Source organism: Pezoporus occidentalis, unplaced genomic scaffold, assembly GCF_034315485.1.
Source record: "Pezoporus occidentalis ecotype Australia unplaced genomic scaffold, CSIRO_AGI_Poc_V1 ctg367, whole genome shotgun sequence".
In the NCBI taxonomy this organism is placed as follows: Eukaryota; Metazoa; Chordata; class Aves; order Psittaciformes; family Psittacidae; genus Pezoporus; species Pezoporus occidentalis.
Genome location: NW_026915669.1, coordinates 37,204 through 57,463, shown reverse-complemented (window position 1 = coordinate 57,463; position 20,260 = coordinate 37,204). Strand labels below are relative to the sequence as shown.

Below are 20,260 nucleotides of genomic sequence, written 5' to 3'. Positions count from 1 at the left end.
TTCTCAGACACCTACAATTCCACCTCCAGTTGATTCTTGTGCCCCATGTTGCATTCTAGAGCCAGTCCCCTGGGTGAGCTGGCTCCTCCAAGCACAGACACCATTGCAATGGCTACTCAGCTGCACAAACCCGCACAGGGTGTGCAATGGCATTGCTGTATCTACCTTAGCAAAGCAGCAGATCACTGACACGGCAGGAAATAAAAAACCCCCAAATCAACTGAAAGCAAACTGCTGAACATCGACCTGTTGATCAGGTTCCCTCCGGGGTGAGATTACACCAGGTCAAAGAAGAACTTGTGGCAGATTTCTTCAGCTATGCCAAATCCTCATTCATCTCAGGATGGCCAAGCAGGATTAAATGTAGGTAGGAGAGAATTCAGACAATGACCACTCCTGTTTTCTCTCAGTATCTGTGTGCCATTGTGCTTTCAGACCTGAGGGAGCCTGATACTTGTGAAATCAAGCTTTCCTGCCCGTCCAGGGCAGCCCTGCCCTCCCCACACTGACAGCTCTATCCTGCCTTTGCTGCTTGCAGAGCTCATCCGCTCAGCCCCTGGGTCTTGCTTCAGATCTGGCTCAAGGGGGGGTTTTGGGGCATCTAACTGGCAGCAGAGATGAGAATCTGGGAGGAAAGGAAGAGCGAGTGAACTCCCCCTCCCTCAGGTCTTTCTTAACCACAGGATTTTTCACCAAAAAAAGGCAGAAAAATGGCACAGGAAACAAGCAAAACAAACCAAAGCCTCACAGAGACAGAGTCCAAACGGGTGTTTTCTAGCAGAAAGCAGAGATGCAATAAACTGAAGCAGCACCCAGATGTGCACAGAGCCCCATGGCGGAGATGCTGCCTCCCACCTGGAGAACTTAAATGCTATTTGTAGGAGGGTTCACAGACATGCCAATGACTAAAGGTTTGAATCCTCATTTTGGTACTTTCAGAAACCCTCCTGTGTAGAGCTCCTAACTTCCCAGCCACAAGTACACCTCTAAATACCCTTTCACAAAGAGCAAACGATGCTGCGATGGGGGTGTCAGGGCTGGCTGAGATTGCACACATCTACTGAAGACAAATGAAACAAAACCATGACTAAACCAAAACCTCCTTGCCTTGCCTAAGCTCTCCACGGTAAATGTCTGGAGTTAAAACTGCCCAGTGTGTCCTTAGTTCACCCCATGCTCATTCAGCAGATGCTGGTCCCTGACAAGCCCAATGAAAGGAGTTAAGAGAGAATAATGCTGCTGCCACCAAACAGGCACCCGAGGTGCCACAGATGAGAAATGTAAGATCAGAAACTGGGCGTTAAGAGGGAAAAGGGACAATAAGTTCCATAAAAATAATTTGATAAAACAAGTGTTAAATTCTATTTCCCCAAGTCCCAAATGCCCAATTCTTATTATTTTTTTAAGCAGAACTGCTGGTGAGGAATCACAGCACTGCAGCACTCTCCAAACAGAGCAGCCAGGAACAGCACCTCGCTGCTTATGCTGCCCAAGGGCACATGAACGTTTAAGAAACCCTAGGACAGCAACCACAGAAGAGAATACAGCTGAAACACACCTGTGATATGGATTTTCTTAGGTTTTTTTTGACATCAAACCTTTCCTGAACTCCCTCACATGTAAAATGCATGAGCGTGTCCTTAAAGATTAGCATCTTTTTTAGCCACTTCACACCTAGGTTAGTTTTGAAGACATTAGGAGGTGCAGGGTGATGGGGTATGAAAAGCACAGATGCAGATCTAATCACAGTCCTCTTCTATCACACCCAGCACAGAAAACACCCCTTAAACCTGCACAGTCACTATCCAAGCCACTCTGATCCCAGTTATCCCACTCACCAGGTCAAGAATACGGCCAAAAAATACCCAGAGGTGACAGCAATTTGAACCAAATTAGAATTAGAACCAATTCAAATTAGAATTTGAACCAAGTAGAACTAAAAATAAGCTTAGTTTTTACAACACTGGAGCAAAGTAATCCTGATCCTGGCTATGCTGTAAGTTGTTTATTCTATTTAAGTGCTACAGCCTGTGAGCTGTCCAGTTGGGGGTCCACCTATAAGGTTTTACACACCAATAAACCAAGCCCAGACACAACTTTTAAAGCAAGCCCCACAACAGCTTTTAGAAGTGTTAACTTTTCATTGGTAAAATAACTGCATGAGCTCTACTGAGTCAACTTTCAAACAGTTGAAACGCTGTCTAAGTAAGAAACCAACTTCATCCCTCCTTTTGAAGTAGCACGAAAGGAGTGATGTGAAACAGCTGTCCACAGAAAGATCACAAGGACACCCTATTTTCTGTGTGGTCATGTTGCCACATATTTCTTTGTCTTGAGATGTTACTGCTTTTCTGAAAATAATGAAAATATTCAGTGAAAGCATAAAAAGGGGAAGAAAAAAAGCCAGAAGCTGAAGGCAGGAGGTCAGCACAGAGGAGGTCATACTTCTGTGAAGTCTCAAAAGCTTCCACATCTGAGCAAGAAACTTGGTGTTGCTCCTCTCTTTATGGAGACTGCAAACATAAACCAGCAATGGGACAGTAACCAGTAGAGCAAGTTAACCAGCGCTGCTCAGGCACTATTTGGAGCCTCACAGGAAAACACAACCCCATCACCACTGAAACTGCAGTCCCAGACAATAAACTTGGATGGTATTTCACACCAGTAATAGCTGCTGGCTTGCAATGAATGGTGGTAAGAGCCTTCAGTGGTATAACAGAAAACAAGGGCACAGAGAGGAGTGGCAAAGGCATGGCACTTTGTATGGACTCGGGCTCACCCATATCCTCAGAGGTTAAACAGGCTTTTAAAAGCAAGTTACCCATCTAAAAACCTCAGTACTTTTAACAGACTTACAGTATTTCACCTGGAGAAGATGCAGCAACTCTGTACTGTGCTACTAATGCACAGCACAGCCTCAGAGAGCATGGACAGAGTGGCATCCAGATGCTCCAGATTTATTCCCTGCTCCAGGGCAGGTTTGACTCACTTAAACACTTCCCGAGAGAAGTTATTAACCTGTTCTTGTGAATCTCCACTGAGACGGCCTCTCTGCACCATCCACCTGAGCCCTGCATTACAGTTAGAAGTGTTTTTTCTAATGACTAATCTAAATTTCCCTTGTCTCACAGCTTGCACCCATCATTTCTTGTCTCAACACAGATGGAGAACAGTGCAGCGCTTTCCCATTTTCAGTATGTTTTAATGAATGCTAGTGTGCTTTCCTTGAAGAAAAAAAGACAGTCTCTTGATGTATTCCTGCTGCATAAGCTATGAGTTACCTGGCATGATTTAAACAAAAATTGAGGAAGTTGCAAAATGTAGGTGGAAACTAAAGAAGGGTGTATGGAAGGAGCTTGCATGTTCTTAAGGACTTATGAGAGAGCTTGCAACTTCCATAAGGAGGTTAATAAAACCCATGTTGGACCACCAGCAGGTAGTGTGCTGTAAAACAGGAACTCAGACAAGCAGTAGCGTGCCACCTAGGACAAGGTGTAAACATGGGCTTTGAGAGGAGCATCCTCTGTAGATCCCAAGGTTCCCACTCTGATCCAGTTTGCTTTGTACTGTGTCTTGTGTGCATGGACAAGAAGTAGAGGTCTTTACCTTTAAATGTTACCATTTAACTATTGCTTTTGATCCTATTACCTTTCACTCTGTTTGAAGTGGCCGGGTAGTTTAACAGGAAACTAAATGTCACATGAAATTACAGATGGGCACATTTGTACCTCTCCACACCTACAAAAACCTGATGCTGTAACAGGCTTCATAGGAGGTAAAAAGCTTCTGAGATAAAGAGTGTAGGATGGGTATTTTTGAACACAAAGATAGAAATCTCTGACTGGTTACAGATATAAGTCAGTGGAAATACCTCGTATTTTACACCTGGGCAGAAAGTGATTCACCCTCCACAAAAGGGCAAAAGAACAGTACAGAGGGAGGGAAGGTGATTCTGAAGATGCAAATTAAGGTTATCATCTGCAAACAAAAAGTAATTGTAAAAACACTTACGAGAAGATGTTAAAGAACTAACAGAGATTTATATTTATTCTTTTCCTTCTAAGGGAGAAAGAAAAAGTTCAGCAAGCCAGCCTGGGGAGCTGCAAAGAGGAAGGAGGTATATTTTGTGATAAGGCTCAAACAATGTTCCTGTTGAGCACGGGCACTGAGCTGGAAGAAAATAAAACCTCTGATAAAGCAAGAAATTCTGCAAAGACAGCACTGGCTCCCATAGCTGACACAGGAATGAAAAAGACCCACATGCACACACAAACATACACACACACACTTGCCAGTACAGAGAGACAGGACTATCTGCAGGCTTTTATGCACGTTTAACAATTAGGGCCTGTAGTGCTCCCCCAGAAGAGTTTATTTTCACAAAAGTTGTACAAAAAAAAGCACAGTTAAATGCTTATTTGTGAGGATTAGTTAATCAGATGGGTTTGGAACAGATGGGAATCAGATGGGTTTGAGAGAATTTTAAGTGTGCACAAAGAAAACAAGCACCAAAAATTTGCTTTATCTCCCCACTTTTATCTTCTTTTTTAGATGCTACTTGACAGATACGTGCGCTGGTGGCAGCTGAGGGCCCTAACATCACTGTTCACCACGCAGTTTCTGCAGCCTTGCCTGATCCTTGTGTAACCCTATGGACTCAAACAAGTTATTCCATACATGAGCAAGAGAAACATGCAGGGATATTTTGTGAAACTAATTAAAACTACTGGGGGTTGGTTTGCACATGCAGATAATTTTCTACTTGGAAAATGCTCTACTGACCATGGCACCATGGCACTGGTTACAGGTAAGATTTCCCAGAGCAAGTGCCACCATTTTCATTCCCTGTAGACTTGGCAGCTCTGGCATCTCAAAGGGAGAGGCCACACAGTGACTGCAGTTAAGTGGAAAGGACCTTGGGTTGTATCTGTTGGGTGCCTGCAGCGTGAAACCAAGCATAACTTCAGTAAGGTAGATATGAAATTTCACAAATAAAGTGTATGAAAGCACTTAGCCATTTGCAAAGCACGAGCTGGAAATATCACCCCAGCATGAAAGAGGACAAAAGACATTTGTAAAGCACGTCTGCTAGCTCTGAAATGCTTGGGTTAGGACTCTGGGGCTTTATCCCTAATTCCCAGGTTCTTCTTTAACTGCATACCACCTTCAAGAGGAAAAGGGAACCACATACTTACCCTTTGCAAGCTGCACGAAGCCAAGAATGATGATGAGAGCCAGCGCCAGCAGCTTTGCCGCAGCAAAGGCATCCTGAACACGAGTGGCAGCTTTTACGCTGTAACAGTTCACTGCTGTGAGGAGCACTGAGGGAAGCAGGCAAGAAAAGACAGGTCAGTTTTCAGTGAAACACTTAAAACACAAAACAAATCATCACAGACTCACAGAAAACCAGGTTGGAAAGGACCTCAAGGACCAAACCTTTCTACACAAAACTAGATCTAGCCTAGACTACATCCAGTACCACGTCCGGCTGAATCTTTGAAGTGCCCAGAGTTGATGAATCCACCACTTCCCTGGGCATTTAAGTTTTGCTAAAGCTTAAGCAAACACAAAAAGTCTCTTCCTAAAATAGAAACTTTTAAAGGCAAGGTTCTGCAGCCACACACTTCCCTATTCTGTCTCCTGTTTTGACAGCAGCTGGTTTGAACAGTATCCTTGGGACAAGGAGCTGCCCTGCTGCACTGGGAAGAACACTTCTGAGGGCATGTAAATACAAGTGCCTGCTGCAACCATTATCACTGGCTGCAGTCCCTGTTAAATCGACCCAGTTTAATGCTGCTATTGTGTGGAAACACCATAGTGTCAGGACAAGCTTCCAGAACTGGTATATAGTTATTTGTGTAACAATAGCACCTAAAAGGCTATTGAAGGTGTAAACATAAAGGAGGAGATGTCCCTGTCCTGACCCATTCTGCAAGCTGCGGGACATGGGTCAGTGGCACAGACTGAAAGAGAAGCCGGACCTAAGGCAACCCTCATCCTTTGGTTGACTTGCTGGACCAGTGGGGCCCAGGATGGTTGCGCAGGATTTCAGGGATGCTCACCAGGGCTGCACACCACAGCGATGGAAGAGAGGGCTGCACAGAGCAGAACAGTGCCATGGTTCACGTCTGCTCCGACTGCTCTCCTACACGATCATGCTACCTTCCCACGCACTGCCAAGCAGCTCCTGCTACCTACACATTACTCTGTGGTTAATGCACTCAATGAAGCCTTATTTCCTACCTTTTTTGGCCTTGTTCCCCCATCACCCTCCTCTGTTATCACCCGCTCCTGCCACTATTCAGTGTGACAGTCCTACCAGGACAGGGCTTGTCTAAAGCCATGAAGCTGCTGACTGGCCAAGTTTCACCTGCTTCAGAGGAAATAGTGGCTAAACCCTTAATGCTCTTCCAAATCACTTACTATTTTCATGCCCTGCTCTCTCCCTGCTTCCCAGAGACTGTTGCTTGTTATAGAGACAAGCAAATGTCACAGCGAGAATGACAGTGCCCCACGTGCTGGATGCCTTCCCCTCCTCTCCGTCTCCCTTGCACCCCTCGCTGCCTCCACGCCAGCTTGCACAGCCCCTGGAGCTGCTCGGGGAGGAGCTGATCTCAACCCTTCTTCTGGAGCTGGAGGCTTTTCCCTGTGGGATCGTCTCCAAGCTGGCCTCTGCCCTTGTGCAAAGGCTGCTTCCCACATCCTGCAGCGTATTTTCACAGGACCCAGCTGCCTCAACCAGAGCCAAACGACTGCTCCCCAAAATACTCAGTCTGGATGCAGATCACACTCTCCTGAGGCTACAGGCTATATCTGCACTCACAGCTTAAAGCCCAGAGAATGTGATGTAGATATCTCAGCCCTAACAGAACTCCCAGAGATATGACTGGGCTCAAGCAGCGCCTTTGTCAGGTCACCACTCTCTTCCTCCAGGGGATTGCTGGTGGACACTCTGGCCTGTTCCTGTGGAGCTGAGGTGCACGGGGTGCTCAGAACAGAGTGGGAAGGTGATGGGTAAAGGTGGGAGGCAGAAATACCTGCAGTCATATGGCCTGATTACTGCCCAGCAAGACACCCGGGGCTTTAAGACCCTCAATACATGCTGAGCATCACAGGGGAAACCACAATACATCCCTACTCAGAAGCAAGGTTACCTCCAACTACACACCCGAATCCAGCTATCACACACATTCACATGAAGGATGCAGGCACCAGCACACCATGCATTCACCACCTCCCCTCTGACATGAGATGGTTGCATGGGATCAGCAGTGGCTTTGCTCTCCAGCTTCCATGAGGACCATGCACCACAGCTGCTCACATCCCATCAGCCTGGAGCAAAGCTGCGTTCCCACAGCCTCACACTCTGCCTCCCAGCAAGGGCACAATAAACTGCAGACTGGGAAATAAAACCATGGGAGGAGGAAGCAGTATTGGGCTTTTAAGAGGGTCTTACTGGCTCACTGCCACCCCGCATCCTGCCCTGCCCGTGGAAGCAATTGCATCGGTAAGAGCTCAGGGAAACACAGCACACATCCCACGCCAGAGCTGGGAATAGCATTCCTGAGACATATGAGCACAGGCAGGCTCAGACGCACCCATAGGCAGGCTTCAGAGAACTCGGTCTTCAGGGACCACAGTATCTGGGTCCGATCACAATGATCAGACTTCCTGTTTTTGCTGGGTGACAGGACTTGCCGGTGATGCAAAGCAGGAGTCACCAGGAAGCAGTGACACACAGGCAAGAAGAGAGATGAGTTGCATCATTCATTCAGAGGGATGTGAAAACCTGCTACAGCCACAGCAGGACAGCAGTACCCATCACGCTGAGAGGATTTAAATGTCCATCTAAAGATCAGCTAAAGGCTGCCTGTGGGGAATCTTCAGGCAGAGAAGAGCAAAGCCAGTCCCAGTGCAGCAGACTGCACATCTCAGAATGCAGCCCCTACTTTCAGGATCATTGGCTACATGGCCCCCCCTTTACCCCTGGGATCTGGTGTCATCTCAATACAAGAGCATTTAAAGTTCTGAGAATGAAAGAGAAGTCTTTGCAAAGAAAAGCATGCGATCCAATACATCCCACAAGAATGAAAGCCACAAGTAAATAAGAAACTTCAGATTCACCTTTTTTAATATATCATGCCTTTCAAGCTACTTTGGGAGTGTCTGGGTATTTGAAGCAGGTGAAACCGAAATGACCAAGAGCTGTTTCTAATGGGAAGCATACCCCTGTACCACATGTGCTCCTGCACAGGTCATCATGGCCTTTAGGTGACCTGCTTCAGCACCCAGCCAAAAGCAAACAGTGAAGACCCGTGCCAACAAACCCGCCACACCACCACCCCCAGACGTAAAGCCATGTCCCTGGGTCCCCCCACGCTGTGCTGCTTGTGGGAGATACGGTGCATCTCCTTAGAAAGATGTAACATGCCCAGGCTTGGAAGCTCTTCAGCATCAAGCAGGCCAGCACTATCTGCGGTTTGCAGGGTCACAGCTCCGACACCTGGCAGCAAGATTGTGATATATCTGCCTCCAACCAGCATGCTAAAAGGAACACTGTCCAGACACACACTGGAGGAGAAAACAGAAATTAGCAAGGTCAACTTACAGCATGTCTGTGCCACAGGGGAGGAGGTGAAGGGGAGAGAAGAAAACACAGTTAAATACCACTAAAGCACAGATCACAATTCATCTACTAAAAGCATCTCTATAATGAATCCTAATGGGGAGGACAGGGAGGGAACAGAGGAGCCAGGATTCACTTCAACCAGTGATTATGCTAAAAATAAAACTCTCCTTGTTTACAGAGGGATATTTAAAGGATGAGCTAACGTATCTAAAAGCACACTTCTCCCATTAGTGAAGACAGCCCTTAGAGGTGTGACAGTGACATTCCCTTCCCCATTTAGGCATTCTGTTTCTTTGACAATAGCTGCTTCAGCCTCCACTTTAAATACTGACATTCTCGGGGCTGTTTTTCATGTTCTGGTTCTGTACAGAGTCTGCTGGACGGGCCATAGGAAGGCAGTGCTGCACATAAAAGGCAAAAGCTTTCCACTCAGCCCTAGACTGAAAAGCAATGACAGCGTCTGTATTCAGCCCTTAAAAATACATTGGTGCCACATAAATGGGCTTTGTAAATACATAAAATAACTTAGGGACAGAGACTGAACAGGGCTGAGCACTTCTTCCACGTCAGTCGTAATTCAGATCCCTCCAAGTGACAATCTCAGCTTTGCTTTTCCTACCACGTAATAATATTTGTCTTTCCTAAAGGAGCATGGTGGAGTTACTACACTTAAATGTTTTTTCCTACAGACACCAAGATGAAAAAACACACCGAGTACTTTTTCAATAAAATTCCAAGACAAATTCCAGTGGCTGCTTCCCAGGAGACCAGAGGGCTTGGGTTTCGTAAAGCAGAGTTTTATTCCTTTGATCCGAGATGCTATCCCATGAAGCAGGGGCTGTGGGAGTCCTCCTGGCACGGCTCCCTTTACCTCAGATGAACTGCTCCACATGAACAACAGGGGAAAGCTGGATAGCCACAGTTTTGCTATGAATCAGGGCCATGATACAAAGCAGGGAAATATCAGCACTGCCCTAATTTCTGCAGCACCTTTTGTAAAGCTACAGCCAGTAGCCATAGTCAGAAGCCAGCTATGCAGCAAATCAGACCTCTAGCATGACCTGTTGGGGCCATTCTTGGGAATCATTCTAGGAACAAGGACTTCAGCATGACCTGATGTGACACTGCCTGTCTGATCCAGCAGCCCCTCTGCAAAGGCTTTGTATAATTGGGGTAACAGGAGCTACAAAGCAGCAGTGACTGCAGATGTACAAAGGGGTACACCCGTTTATTTACTTCTTCCAGAAGCAGGGAGGATGCTGGGTTTTGACTGCTGAAGAGAGAACATGCTCACAGAGTGCTGTTAACTCTTTCATTTCCTCTGGTGACTGCTCTAGCCAACTGAGGGTGAGCATCATTTCAAGATACTCAAGCCACAGGGGAAGCCACAGGCTTTCAAAGAGAATTTTTGGCTTTCCAAAGACAACAACAAGTCCAGCTTCAATTATTTACTATGTCCTCGTAGTTCCAGCTGGCTTCAGGCATGTCACATAACCTGTTCCCCTGGCATTCACCTGCACAGTCCGATAATTTCCCCGTTACTGATAGGAACCAAGGATAAACAGACTAACACAATATAGAACCTTGCCCTGCCACAATTCACATTTTATGGGCACATTCCTTTGAACTCAAGTTCCAAGACCCCTCCCAAACATGGTTTCTAAATGACAAGAGGAGTAAATCCCTACAAAGCACAGAAAGGGATCATAACAGTCCCTACACAGAACAAGTCCATCATAAACACACTCTGTCTACAAAGGAAAGGCAGGATACAGTAAACTTGCCCTGTGGGCATGTCGTTCTGCCCAAAGCAAATAGTACGCGAATGGAGCCCTAATACAAGTAAACTGGGGTTTGGCATTTATGATGCAAGAGTCTTGGCAATGATCCTACAGAAAAAGGCAGGGCTGCAGCTTTCCTGGAGTAATGGAATGTGGCCATGGATCAGAGATGGAGTAAAGACAGTGCTCAGGGAGGCTTTGTTTGGAAAAGGAAAAACACAAACAAGCAGGCAATCCACATAGCTCTGCATAGTCATCCTGATTCAGAGGGGAAGACAGGATCCAAGCCCAACACCACATGTAACTTGCTGATGGAGTGATGGGAGTTTGCTCAATCAGAAATCTTTAGCAGTTTTTCAGGTGAAACATTTCTGAAATGAGGGTAGGAATTCTTGAACTACTGGCACAGCTGCATTCATGCTGAGTGTGAGGTTACATACATTGAGAGCCTTGTGCAATGACACTTCTGTCCTTTAGTCTATCTCCTGTAGGTTTCCATGGTCTTGAGCAGTAGTGCTTCCTACATAGTTCAGTATACACCTCTACAACAAGGATAAATGTGTGTAAGTACTGTACTTTAAAGAAGTAAGCTTAAATTGGTGCAAGGTAGCCATGGATCCCTATTTGTTGTATTACAGACCAGAATGAAAATGCATTGTAGCATAGGGAATTTGTGGAAAAAAAGGGGAAGAATAAAACGAAATCCTCCACCTCAGCTTCCCGACAAGAAAACAGAGACTGTGACACTGCCCAAACACAGATAGAGGATATATCATTAAATGATTCCTATTTCTAGGTCATGCATTTCCAAAGCACTTAGCCCTCTCAATTGCAAGACGATGCTTCCATTTACCATCTGCCACTGGATGATGCTGCTCTCCTTTTCACTATTACTCACAGAACAGCTCTCAGTTCCTTTCAATTTCCCAATCCTACAGCAAAGGCTGCTCCTTTCACTCTTTATAAAGTACGGATGATAGATAGGAGTTTTCTCTTGATGGTACAAGCAGGTTTCACAGAGAGGCAAGCTGAATCCATGGGCACCAAGAAACAAACCGCAGAGATGGTTGATATGCTTTACAGGGAACTGCTGCCTAAGCTCAAAAGAGGCTAGACTAAACTAAAAAGGTTACACTGAAAATAGTTACTCCACATAGCACAAACAAGGAATTACGATTTACTGACTACAGCGATTTAAACCAATGGGAAAATCAATGCCTTAACTATCCACTAAGGCAAAAAACCCCACTTTATATTCAGGTGGCTGTGATGCTACAGTGTCTTTCAATAGTCTCAGATGTCTGTTTCTAATTGCACAGCCTAGCATGAGACATACAGAGAAGGACGCAGAAGAAAAAGGCTGGGGAAATTTCAGCCTCACAGGAATTGAGTGAAGACTCATGCCCTGAAAGGTCGTACACAGAAAAAACAGAGGGAAACACTCTGCAGCTATTTTTTCAAGGACAATTCCCTGGAGAAACTTAACAGACAAGGCAATGAGTCTGTAGAAGGGAAACACTCAGTGGCACATGAAGCTGTTGGGAAGGAGCACTTGACCCCAGAGCAAATGCATCTATATTATAAATCAACTTATAATAACAAATATACCTGGCAACAGGTTACAGTTTCCTTTTTATTCTTCTTTTGCAGACAACAGTGCTGAGGAATTGGTGAATGAGAACATCAACAAACAACAGGTAAAAGGAGAAGGCAAAGGGTTGCCCTACCACTAGAGCTTAAGACCCACACCCTAACTGAGACCAGGGGCTCTGGGTGCCTCCAACACACGGCTGCAGACACCCTGAGTGGGTCACAGCTCCATCTCTTTGTTGGCTCGCTGTTCCAGGAAGCCCCTGGTGCTGAAATCAGCTCGGAGCTGGGAGCCAGAGGAGTCAGTGACTGCAAAGTGGAACGACGGTGATATTTCCCCATGTACCACTGCTCTCAGAAGCATCCACACCCTTGCGTTTACAGAATTCTGCAAGAATAAATTAACAAGCACTTACTTGCCACCTCTCTCTCCAGAGCTGTGCCAACCACTGCAGCACAAGTTGGGGCCAAAAGGCAAAACAAGGACTGCCCAGAGGAAGAGCTCATTAAAGAATTTCACTGCCTGCAGATATTGCAGAGCCTGGATCTCAAGCCTACATAAATGCACCCATCACTTTGGTACCTAGGTTCTGTAGTAACAGTGACACAGTTTACACTAGTCAAACTGTGTGATATGTGAACCTATTAGCAAAAAGAATTTATTTTACTACTATGAAGAATTATCAGTGTTAGAGGAGCTAACTCCCAGGTAGTGGGTAGGAGTTACTGATCTGTCGCCTTAGAAAGAAGCTTGTGTTTTCACTGTCAATGTTTCTAGATTACATGACGCAGCAATTCTGCAAGACAAGTCATTCTGCCATAAGAAGACAAAGTAAATATAGACTGCAATAGAAGAAAGAGATCTCTTTCTTCAGCTCCCAGCAAATTTAAAGGACCCCATGACTATCACAAGCTAAACATCTTTCCCACCATGTCCCCTTATATGAAATTCCAGACAGTTTTAGTCTGAATCACGCCACCTCTGCCATGCAGAGGGTCAGAATTCAGCTCTGCTTGTTCGTCGGCATGAAGCTGATTTCTCATCCACTACATTTGATCTCTTGGCCACATTCGACACTGGGACTATGAGACTACTTGAATACTTGAAATACCTAGTGATGCTGGGTTGAATTAAACTGACCATGGAGAGCTTCTTTGAAAAAGCCTTCCCAATTTGCTCATGTCAGAAGAGAAAGACTCTGAAAGATCTCAGTGGTAATTTAGTCATTCAAATACAATGAAATTTAATGAGACATTTGTTGTGAGAGCCAAGAGAAGGGTGCCAAGAAATGCAGTACTTGCTTGTGGTTCAAATGTCCTCCAAATCTTTATCCATTTCAGAGGAGTCCTGCTAGTGTCAGAGCTGTTTTCATTAATGCTACTCTAATTAAATGCGGATTTAAAACAACAACTTCAGTCTTTCAACATTAGCCATACAGCAGGGATTCTACAAAGACCCCTTCTTTCCACTCTGATTCAGCTTAATCACTTAATCCACCTTTCTGGAGGAGAAAAAAACAAAAAACCCAGACATCATCAAAGCTTCACACCTTGCTTGCCCTGGCAGATTAATTCCAAATCGCAACGCTGCAGAATAAACCCATCTTAAACAGACAAGAATAAGATGTATTTTGTGTTGGCCTTGCTTACCATCTAATGCCTGATGAGTTGAAAATCTACCTGTAGCTTCACCTAAAACAGCTGGTCAAACAGCCAAACTTGTCATATTTAAAGCAAAACCCTAATACCAAATAAAGATGTTCCTACTTTCAACATAGACAATTTACAGCTGAAACGCTGACACCAAATATTCACTTATGGGCTACAGCTATGATCTGACAAGCATTCCAGGCATCTGCTTGTACACTTTTGCCAATCCCTGGATTGAATACCATTCTCCTCCTTGAACTCACAATTTCCTCAGGGGGGTGTCAGGCACTTACACATCTCTATGACATGGACAGCTATTAAATATGACTCAACTCTACACTGACTGCTACTAATTCTTCCACTATTAGTCTGTTCATAGCAAAAGAGACAAATGAGAAATATGTGCTTGTTTTACTGCAACTTTATGCTTGCAGCAGGAGTGCCCAAAATACTTCAGAAGCAGCAAAGGAAGTCTAAAGACATATTAAAGAAGATTAAAATACTGCTGCTTTGGAAGTAGCAGATATTGCTGCAGCAATATTGGGGTTATTAGTGCCAGATTAGCATATATAATTAACAACTGAGAAAAGGCTTCAGAAGCTAACAGTCAAATCACTGATATGACATTGAAGATCAAAAGTAAAAATATATGCAAGTGGCAGGGTTTTATGGTGCAGATAATATTGTCAAGAAATAAGTAAATTATAATCTGTTAGGTAGCACACAGGGGGTGTGTCGCAGGCTGTGTGTAAGGATGTGCGTAGAAGAACAGTTCAGGCACTTGTAAAACACTGAGCAAGAACCTCCTCATGTCTGGAAGCAGCATTACCCCCCTTCCATCTCCCTTATCTACAGAAAATTTATTGTACCACAATTCAGAGATGTTTAACATGTAGGAAATCTGCAAATTAACAGCTGGTTATAAGGAACAGGCATGTTACCTTTTAATGGGCAATTTGAAATTTTCCTTCCTTCTCTAGAACATACACTCTGTATTAGGCTGTGCTCTGGAATTTTTTTATGATTTTTTCTTAAGATTTATCAGTTTGAATTAAAAAAACATTAACACACAAGTGGCAGCCAGCTGTGAAAGAGAATCTGACCCACTTGCACTGTAAGACATCAGGGATGCACTCTCAACTGGCTGTTGTTCCTCATCACTGCTCAGGCCACTACCTGGACACTGTCTCTTCAATGGGAAAAAAAAAAGACTACAGGGTTAAACAGTTTTACACGATGCTTCTGCTATCTGAAGATGGTCCTGCATATCAACAAGTTCTTCCAAAACTACACTTGCCACCTAAATATCCTGATAAAGTATGTATTTTTTAATTCAAAGGCAAAATAAACTGTAGAAAACTGCAGAAAAAAGATACAAGTAAGCTGGAAGTGCAGTGAGTGTACTTTTCACTGTGATGCTTTCTCAAGACGAAAAAAGGGGAGACAGGTGGATTCTTATTTATCTACGTAGCCTTGAATGTGCACCTGAGACACTGAGTACAGAATCCTTAGTAGTTTAATTCTTTGCCATGTGCAAAGAACTACTGATATGGTAATGCAGACATCATCAAAAATGCTATGTCAGGACCAAGTAACCGTTCCTCCACCACCTACTGAATTTACAAAACTGGTTTAGATTAAATCATATTTCAGGGAATTCAAATTATTGTTCTGTTTTCATGCATACAGAAGAATACTCAGTTTCACAAACTAATTTTTTTCTGTTCAAAAATGCTTGGATACCAGGTGCACTTTGTGTTTGCTTTTGCGTTTATGATTTTTCAGTTTTGAAAGTATCAGCCCTCCAATCTCACAGCTAAAATAACACGCTCAAATTTATGAGTTACCCAAGTAACCCAGAGCCTGAAAAGTATTAAGGCAGATTACCTGTGAATTCTTACAGCTAGGGAGCACTGGCTGTTCTGTGGTGAACAACAACAAGCAACTTGACCAATCTTGCTGCAGTAAGACTTCCCTGTAGAGAATTCCCATGCGTGTATTTGGCAACCATAATATGCATTCATGTTGTCTTATGGAAGGAGTAGTCTTGCATACCAACTGTCTGTAGATTACAATCTTGATTTCAGAAAATACCGATTTGTAGTTAAAGTCTACTTACCACCCACGCTGTTTTCCTCAGCACCTTAAGGGGAACAAAATTCCTTACGCCAACTATTTCTTCTTTCTTTCAAGACTGTGATTTATTTAGATTATCTTAATGTCTAGGAATTCCATTTCTATACTTCATGGTGGCAAATACTGAACAACATATTATTTATTGATCTGTTCGACACCAGTAACACTGGAAATGGAAACAAGTAACTTTTGTCATTTCTCTTACTAGAAACCACACAGCCAATTGCATTTTACATGGAAATACAAACTGAGGAGAATATAGCTGGTACTGTTCTAGATGACTGGGTTTTGGCTGTAGGTCAACTGTATTCCAGCCCAGAGCCCCAGATTCCCCTGTTGCTTCCTGAACTGTTCTTGGCTTTGAGATAACTTATTAATGGATGATCTAGAGCATATGCACAAATAGGTCATTTTCCCTACCCTAGAGCTCTAGAAAAACTGTAACTATCTCACTGGATAGGAGTGTGTTTGCAACAACCATGTAACAAAGCTGCTTGTTAGCCCATTGAAGTTTCGTGTGACTCGCTAAGTCCTTGGACCAGCTTTACTTCATTTATTGTTCCTAGTTCATGATGTGGTTTTGGCACCAGACAGTTGAAAAGCTAAATCCAGAAATCAAAGTTACAGAAAACTAACTTGCTGAAGGCAAGGCCTGATGAACCAAACTTTTGTAGCAAAGCGCACAAACAAGAACTTAACCCAAAGCATAAACAAAATAGCAGCCAGCGGTGCAGGGGAGAGTAAAGTTTAAAGAAGAAACACATGGAAATGAAGCAGATTTCCAAAACTGGCAATTCTTTCTTTGGGTTTTCAAGATAAATGTTCAAGAACAAATCCCACTTCAGGAAGCCTACTAATTGCAAGCAAAAGAAAGTTGGAGACGCATTACTTATTGGAGTGGGAATGAGCCGTGGCATCAAGAAATCTCATGCTGCAATCTGCCCTGCCAGTGAACACATCCCGCCACAGGCAAGTCTGTTTTACCCCTGTATTTGTTTTCTGAGCAGCAAAATGAGAACAGGGAGACCTCATCCTACCTATTTTGGGAAAGATCCAGCAGATGAAAAGTACCTTAATATTACAAATGTGTTCTCAAAGGCTTTGTCAACTACAGTACGTTCAGCAAAACTTTGATCTAAAGCAGTGACAAAGTCCATCTAATCAATGCTCTAATTCCATTAGCTTCTCAGCAAAAAATGTGAATGCCACGTGCATGGATGCCCCTTTTCTCCATGCCACTGAGGAAACCATATTGCAGACTGGCAGGAAAGCTCTAAAACCAGATTTTTCATAAGTTGTTGCCTGAGGCAAGAAACCAATCAGCAGAACTGTAGTTGGATGACTGTGTTTCCTTAATAAACTTTGATTAAAACTTGCCTGGAAAGTCCACATGCCTGTCCACTTGCCCTAACCTTCCTGAAAATTGATTTAGGGAATAGGGAAGTTTTCATCTTGCCCAAAGAAAGTAAAATTTGCTGCCATACCTTTTATTATCTTACTCTGTCTACTAGCTGGACATATAATGTATCTACCAAAGACTCAGGGGGGTTGTGTATGAAGACATTTACAGACAATCTATCTTCACATAACGACCATGTGCTGCAGCTTTTGAATGCCTGTGATCCTCAGAGGATGAAGGAATCTAACACAATCTCTCCTTGGACAGCACGAACAAACAAACTTCCCACACTACCTCAAAAAACCTGAAAGATTACCAGACTGTAACTTCATACACCAAATATATGTTGTATAAAACCCTCACAAAAAAACTACATCTTTTCCCAATATACATCTTTCCAATGGCACAAAGAACTAACTAGTGGAGTACAACATGGACTGGATAGGAAATGAGGGAAGAAAGGCAGAAAATGGTCTTGCATATAAAGGATGAAGAATTTGGGTGGGGTAACACTGCAATAATGGAAGGAACAGAAAATGAGGCTTCAGTGACAAAACTGCAGACCTCAAAATACCAGAAATACGATAAAAACTGCAGCAGGCGAGATTATCTGTGCGTCACGGCAGATACCAGTGGTCCTAAACGCATCACAGCATGACTGAACTTCTCCACAAGGCAAATTCTCATGAGATAAAACACTTGCTAGCAAAAAAACACCACCAACAAACCAGGTTTTAAGCATGGTATCAGTGCACATACAGCCGAGAATCATCTAATCTCACAACTGGTGCTGAAAACAGCCCGGCACAGCAGCACAGGCCACGTTCAGCACCAGTTGCTCAAGACAGATAATTTCCCAACTGCACGTTATCCTCACCTACCTCTGCATATAAATGCCCATCCTGGTTTCCGCAGCACCTCAGCACTGTGGTGATGAAAGGGGATTTATTTTACCCCGCCTCAACACATTCCCAAGGGACAGCATGAGAAATCCCGTGCCAGAACACAGTCAAAATGCATGCTGCATTTATCACATACTGCTCAGTGCATTCAGAGGGATCAGATTGGTTTGCCAGCCTGTAACTGGTATTTTGGACATTTTTTACTTAATTTATTTGGGATGGGAACGTATTTCCTACTCATGCTGTTCCAAAACCGCCCCCCCCCCCCAAAAAAAAAAAAAAAAGAAAAACAGCAGGAAGCCAGTGTAGTGCAGAAGAGATTGTTCATCTCCTACAAAGTGATGTGCTTAAAGGCAGCTGGCTGTTCCGGCAGACTTATGGGGGAAGGCAATGGTGAGCAGAGATCCACGTGGGGCAGGCAGGACAGCAGAGGGTCTGCGGGTACTTACAGACACAGAGACAGGCCACCAACTTGGCAGCCTCGTCGGGCACAGGGCAGGTGGGGAAGACGGGCTTGAGTAGGTAGGTGGCGAAGACCAGAGCCACGATGTACTGCGATGAGGGCCGGATGATGAGCAGCTCTATCCAGAGCTTGAGGAAAGCGGGCAGGGAGCCGTACACCTCCAGCATGTAGGCATAGTCCCCGCCGGACTTGGTGATGGTGGTGCCTAGCTCAGCATAGCAGAGGGCACCCACGATGGAGAAGGCCCCGCAGACGGCCCACACCACCAGCGACAGCCCCGGCGAGCCGGCCTCCCGCAGCACGCCGGTGGGGGTGACGAAGATGCCGGAGCCGATGATGGTGCCTACGATGATGGCCACGCCGTTGAGCAGCGTGATGGAGCGCTGCAGGGTCACCCCCTCGCCCTCAGCCGAAGCGCATGGCGAGGGCGAGCGGGCGCAGCCGTTCTCTTGCGCCCCGCCGTCCGCCGCCTCCAGCATCTTCTCCATCACTTGCTTCTCCTCCTGCTGCGCCAGCGAGGAGGCCGAGCCCGCCGGGCTCCTCTTCTTCACCGCGCTGTTGCTGCTGCTGCCGCCGCTGCCCGACATGGCGGCACGGCGCAGAACGCGGACCGGAGACGGGCGGCAGAGCGAGACGCGGAGCGGGTCGCGGAGCGGCGCGGCGCTCCGCCGGCACCATGCAGCCGCCCCTTTTGTTCCGGTGGCGGTGGGCGGCGTGCGCTGTGAACCTCCCGCCTAGGCGGGGAGCGGGGACCGGCCGCCTTTCCGGGAGGAGGAGAAGGAGGAGAGGGAGGAGAAAGGGAGGTGTTGCAGCTTGCGCGGGCAGCCGCGGGGTTCGTTCTCCCCAAGTGACCAAAGAAGCGTGGCGGGGCCAAAGCGCTTCTCCCTCTTTCCTCATCCCCCAGCGCTGCGGTTCCTCGCTATCAGAAGGAGGTTTGTGAGCGCTCCTTCTCCTGCCCAGACTGGGCTGTGTGCTCCTATGAAGGAGAACGGTCTGTGCATGTGTAAACCTAAAATACAGCAAAATCCATGTTTCCCCATTACCACGCTGTCAGCCCCACCTGATTTCAGTGCACTTGCTGTACTCCCTCCTCTTGTACACAATCACAGGCCAAGGCACTGTCACTGCATCATCTGCATTTCTGCAGACACTGCAGAAATCTGCCTGTCATTTTGGACACCGAGGTCACAAAGGAGATAAATACAAATAAATAAATTCACCAATCTGCCAAGCAGGCAAAAGAACTTATATTGCACTACCTCAAGTGAAGGCAGAGGGTTTGCATCCAAGGAGACTTAACTGGATGCTTCACAGTAGTGCCTAAGGAGCCAATCCCTTAGCAAATTTACTCCTTGTCCTTGTGGGATTCAGGGGCTAAAGGCTGGAAGCCCTGATTCTCAGTGATTGTTCCCAGTGAGAGGTAGAAGTGGTACCTTGGAGGAGGTGTGTCTCAGCAAGTGGTTAGTTGGTGTCCCACAAGTTGCGCCCAAGCTCTGGAGCCCAAGGCTGGTGTGTCCATCCTCCCTGGACCATCCTCCTCCCTGCAAGCCTCAGACATGCTTCAGTACCGACAGCACGGTGTGTTTCCTGCAAGATACCTTGGAGAAATGCACGATATACATTCTGGGGAAAGACTGAGCATTTTAGCAACATTTTCAGGTACCTGGCCCTGGTAATTGGCATCAAGACCACTGCCAACCACGACAGGGA

At 45.4% G+C, this 20,260-nt stretch overlaps 1 protein-coding gene across 1 annotated transcript in view; it reads right to left on the bottom strand.

Moving 5' to 3' along the window:
- Positions 1-19,504, bottom strand: part of SLC7A5 (solute carrier family 7 member 5) — a 36,912-nt gene extending 17,408 nt beyond the window's left edge. The window contains exons 1-2 of the mRNA XM_062631083.1: positions 18,537-19,504; positions 5,196-5,321 (exon numbers count right to left, since the gene is read on the bottom strand). Coding sequence (XP_062487067.1) covers positions 5,196-5,321; positions 18,537-19,137 — 727 coding nt within the window. The 5' untranslated portion in view covers positions 19,138-19,504. The remainder of the gene's footprint in view (positions 1-5,195; positions 5,322-18,536) is intronic.
- Between the last annotated feature and the right edge of the window lie 756 nt (positions 19,505-20,260).